The sequence below is a fragment of the Orycteropus afer genome, unplaced genomic scaffold (genome assembly GCF_000298275.1).
Source record: "Orycteropus afer afer isolate SDZICR_OR568_19922 unplaced genomic scaffold, OryAfe1.0 scaffold00796, whole genome shotgun sequence".
NCBI lineage: Eukaryota > Metazoa > Chordata > Mammalia > Tubulidentata > Orycteropodidae > Orycteropus > Orycteropus afer.
Window position 1 is genome coordinate 567055 of NW_006922383.1, and position 5262 is coordinate 572316.

Below are 5262 nucleotides of genomic sequence, written 5' to 3' on the forward strand. Positions count from 1 at the left end.
AGGATCTCCTACATAGATCCCCCTCCAAGTGATTGACAGTGGTAGCCGGGCACCATCTAGTACTTTGGGTCTCATAGTTGTATAGTCTGAGGATCGCATGGTGTACCACTCGCTTGGACTAATTGTTTCCACGAAACTTATGTTTTCTTCATTCTTCTTTGCTCTGGATGAGAAGAGACCTGTTGTTGCATCTAGATGGCCACTTACAAGCTTTTAAGATCCCAGTCACTACTTGCCAAAGTAGGAGGTGAAACATTATTTTGTGTAGTATGTTATGCCAATTGAGCTTGATGTTCCCTGTGACTATGGCTGGCTGACTCTTCTAACACTTTCTCAAACCAATGGTTTTTTTTTTTTTCCCCAGTGTGCTTCCTAGGAATACTGTTATCACCTTACTATCTTTCTGTATTACATAATATCTTCTGGCCTCCAGTTTCTCCGAATTTCAATTTGTTTTACACATTGTTCCCAGATATATCTTCCTAAAAGAGTATTTTGTTAGTATCGCTTCATTTCTCAAAACCCTTTAAAATTTTATACTGGTAACAAAATAAAGTTCAAACTTCTTGGACCTTTAACAATTCATCTTCAACTTGCCTTTTGAACTGAATCTTCTACTATCTTTTATTCTACTTAAGACAATTTGCCATTCCTTGAATATGCTAGAAAGTTGTGTTCTCTGTGTCTTTGGTCCTAGTGTTCCTTCTATCTGGAATGCCTGTATTCATCTCTATCAAAATCCCATCTATTATTCAGGGCCTGTTCAGCTATCATGTTTTCATTCCAACTGGAAGTGTGCTTTGCTTTCTCTTAATTACTTAGGTATTTTATACCATTCTTGGAACCCAGAACTTTTTAATCCTTATATTGGGGAAATCTGTGCATATGTCTTACTTTCTTCTTTAGACAAAATATCCTTCAAAAGCAGAGCTCATATACTACACATTTTCTATTTCCCATGGTACCTAGTTTATAGCTGTTAAACTAATGAATATGCTATACCTTCTGACACCAGCCACTCCTCGGAAGGAAGGTTGGGCAATCCTACTTCCGTAGTGATACTGCCTCGGAAACCCAAGGAGGGGTCGCTATGAGTCGGGGCCGACTCGACGGCACATAACAACAACAACAACAACATACCTTCTGAAGAACAGTTGTTTGAAGAGAAGGTTTAATGCTGTTAGTCAGCCCACAGAAGGATTTATTACTTAGGCCTTTGAGGAGTTTTCAATACTTACACGTTCTTTTAACTGGATTACTTCTTTGTCTTTTTGTTGCTTCCACTGTCTAAACTTCTCAGCATCTTCTTTCATCTGACGCATTAACTGTACCCGTTGGTTTTTCATCACCTATAAAACAAAAAATAGTACACATATTAGTTATTTGTACTTTATTTTAAGCTGAATAGACTTACCATTAAGGAGAAAGAAAACCCAGAACTAAGTAAGAAGGGCACCTATAGATTTTATGATTAGGCATGAACTACCCCTTGTTCTGGTGGCATAGTGCCTAGGGCATTTGACTGCTAACCAGAAGGCTAGTGGTTCAAACCCACCAGCCACTCCTCAGAAGGAAGACTGGGCATTCTACTTCCATAGAGATACAGCCTTGGAAACTCAAGGAGGGGTCACTATGAGTTGGAATCGACTCAATGGCAGTGAGTTTTGTTTTTGGTTTTTACCTGTTGCTCAACAAGATGAATTGACACAGTGGCTACAATGATGGGCTCAGTCATAGCAAGGATCATGGGGTTGGCACAGGACTGGGCAGTGTTTCATTCTGTTGTACATAGGGTAGCTATGAGTCAGAGACGACTTGACAGCACCTAACAACAACAACCACCTCTTGCTATGCTTGGCTTACACACGATTTCCAAGTACAAGCACACAAATGAACACTGAAGACATCAAGGAAAAAAATGTACATATAAAATAAATCTAGCCCCAAATTCATTATATATAAATGCAATTTCAAGGTGCAGGTTATTAGGAAATATGTACTGAGCCTCTAGGACAAATCCACCTAGCAAGTATTGTATTGTAAGGGTTTCAGTACAAGTGGACTGTAACCACCACTTTGCAAATGCCAGAAGTTGAATATTCAATAACTGAAAAATTACTTTTTTTCTAGGTATTTGTCACTTTGCTCTTATCTTAAAAATTATTCTACATTATTGTAAAAGGTGGTCAGGATATCACCACGAAATATTGAGGCGTCTTTGTCCTTTGGTTTTAGAGAATCTAACATTAAGCTATGAATGTCAAAGTAATGTTTTGTTATTTAGATTCTGTCATATCAGCACAATACCCTGCAAAACAGACATTTGTGGAAACTCACATACTTGAAATGATGTACCTGTCTGCTACTTCCTCACTTGAAAACACCTCTGTAGTATAATTATAAGTGAAATGCCTTTATTTGTAATTTCCAATGAGGTAAATGCAAAGTTGATAGTTTATTACCTGTATCTCCTGGTTCAGTTTGGAGACAGTATGCTCTGTGGATTCCTTCAGCTTCAGAAGTTTGGATTGTTCATTCAGTTTCTTCTTCAGATCAGCTATTTGACCCTCCAGCTCCTGGAGACGTTTGCGGCGACGCTCACTCAACCTAAACACAGATGCTGCAGGAGTGAAGGCTCCCAACAGCAAAGCTTGACTTCAAAGGATATAATACTAAGCTCCCAGGTTTACAACTTTGAGATATATATATATATAATAGGTGACCAGTCACATAGCTATTTTTAAATAATGGATAACATCCAAATAACCAAACCTGTCTCAAAAATGGAAGCTTAATACAAAGAAGTTTTTTTTTGCGTATGTAACAATGCAACTGCCTCAATACACACCCCATACCACCACACTATGTCAAAAGCTGGTTCTTTGAAGGCATTTCACTTCACTTTAGCTGTAAGGAATAATTCTGATTATTATTATACAAGTCTGATAGAAATTAAACATGTAATATAATTTTAAAGAAATGAGCTTTAGATTCACCAGAGATAATATAGAGGCATGAGTAAAAAGAAGACAGAGGTCTGAGGCAGAGTAGGAAGTTCTGGTTGCCTGTCTTAATTTTATTCTTAACTGCCTAAGGAATGGCTAGATTTATTTCTCAGTCACTACCCTGGATAGTAAGTCTATTCACAAGGTAGTTTACCTTCTTAAACACAAAACAAAACAAAAAAAACCTACTGCCATTCAGTCAATTCTGATTCAGTTTTCCTATAAGACAGAGTAGGACTGCCCTATGGGGTTTCCAAGGCTATACATCTTTATGGAAACTGACTGCCACATCTTTCTATTGTGGAGCAGCTGGAGGCTTTGAATTGCTGACCTTTTTATTAGCAGTCAAGCACTTTAACCACTGCACCACCAGGGCACCTTAATTTTCTATCACTACAAGGATAAGGAAACTGTGCTGTCTGGTAGGGCTGATAATCTTTCACATCCCACCTTAAATGCTAACACTTTACAAAGCCTTCCCTGAACTGACACCTCCTGCCTCTGAACTCTTAAAGCAATTGTTGTCTAAAACAACAACAACAACAAAAAAAAACAACTCACTGCCATAGGGTCAGATCCAACTCATAGCGACCCCTCCTTGGGTTTCCAAGGTGGTACCTCTACAGAAGTAGATTGTCCAGTCTTCCTTCTGAGGAGTGGCTACTGGGTTTGAACTGCCAGCCTTCTGGTTAGCAGTCAAATACCTTAGGCACTATGCCACCAGAGCTGCCTAGGAAATTTATTTGGCTATTAATCAAATAAATTTGCAGTTACAGCATTTCTTCTATTGTCATCCTGATATATTATTTAAAATCTCATTATTTAACTTTTTTGGTGTTTTTGTCTCCTCTCCAAAAGTAGGTTTAAATTCCTTGGGGGCAGGAAATGAGTCTTATTCTTTTCTATTGCCTCTGTTCCTCCTCAAACATAATAGACTTGAAATCATATTTATTAACTTTATTCTTACTTGGCTTGGTTGACATCCTTCTTTGCTGTCTGAAGTTCAAGCACCAGTTCTTCCTTTTCCTTTTGCAGACTTATGACTTCCAGTTCTAGAGTTTTTATATTATCCTAGAAAGATTATAGGTCAGAGAAAAAGAAAGTATTATAAGGCACATGAAGAAAATTGCTTCAATATTCCATATCTCAAGGGATTATGCACTGAATTTTACCATTTCAACTGTACAGTAAAATAATTTGTTCTCGACTGAGGGAAATTACACTTATTCAATGGAAAAAGTATGGGCTTAGAATCCAAAGGCCAGGGTTTGAATCTTGACTTCACCACTAAATATCTTAGGAAAAGTCATTTCATCCCACTTACCTTTAATTTATGTACAGAAAACAGTTAACATAGCAGGCCTGAGAGTGCTCTCCTTAAAAAGGTCTGTTTGCAACATTGGTCCTGGGCTCATATCTAGAAGCTTAGATTTTGGAAAGATTTTCACCATTCCCTAACTGTTAAAAGTGGCTCATTGTGCCTAAACTGAAAACAAAATGATTTATCTTGAACATCTGCTTTCCTTTTGAGTGTCTGGAATTTTGGTATGTGGAGGTAGAAGGTGCCTATATGGTTAGCCCCTGGTAAAAATCCTAAGCACCTCAGTTCTGGAGAGTGTCATAACTCATTACTGGAGGAATTAAGTGCTTCCTGTGTAACTCCACTGAGAAAGAACTCTTGGAAGCTTGTACTTAGTTTCCTCCAGATTTTGCTCTATGTGCCTTTTCCCTTTGCTGATTTTGCTTTGCATATCATCTTAGCTGTGAGAACCAGAGACAAGATGGTATCCTGCTCAATGTCCCAAATATGAGTGATCAACATGGTGGCACTGAGGAAGAGGAAGATATAGAGAGGTATATGGGAGGTACAGACAACAAAGATGAACCCTTTTGTACACACAGTACTGTTTGTCAGTGATGGCAAACATTAATCTATAGGTGGATAGATGGGTGGACAGGCTGAACAATCAGGAATGTCTATGCAGGGGGCAGTTTGCCCATGACCATGTATAGGGTTGGCAGACAACATTTCTACAAGTGTATTTGTATGTTCTGTAATAATCTCCAGGTAGTTAGTATAGCTGACAATGGACAAGGTTGTAGTCACTTCCTGGCAAACAGATGGACCTGTGAGCTCAGGACCATGGTCACAGGGGACATCAAGGTCAATTGGCATAACATAACATACTACACAAAAACATTGCTCCACATCCTACTTCAGCAAGTAGCAACTGAGATATTAAAAGCTTGCAAGTGG

At 38.5% G+C, this 5262-nt stretch overlaps 1 protein-coding gene across 1 annotated transcript in view; it reads right to left on the reverse strand.

Annotated features, from left to right (window-relative positions):
* The window catches only part of KIF4A (kinesin family member 4A), a 326710-nt gene that overhangs the window by 112154 nt on the left and 209294 nt on the right, over positions 1 to 5262 (reverse strand). The window contains exons 16-18 of the mRNA XM_007957784.2: positions 3973 to 4076; positions 2463 to 2607; positions 1239 to 1349 (exon numbers count right to left, since the gene is read on the reverse strand). Coding sequence (XP_007955975.1) covers positions 1239 to 1349; positions 2463 to 2607; positions 3973 to 4076 — 360 coding nt within the window. The remainder of the gene's footprint in view (positions 1 to 1238; positions 1350 to 2462; positions 2608 to 3972; positions 4077 to 5262) is intronic.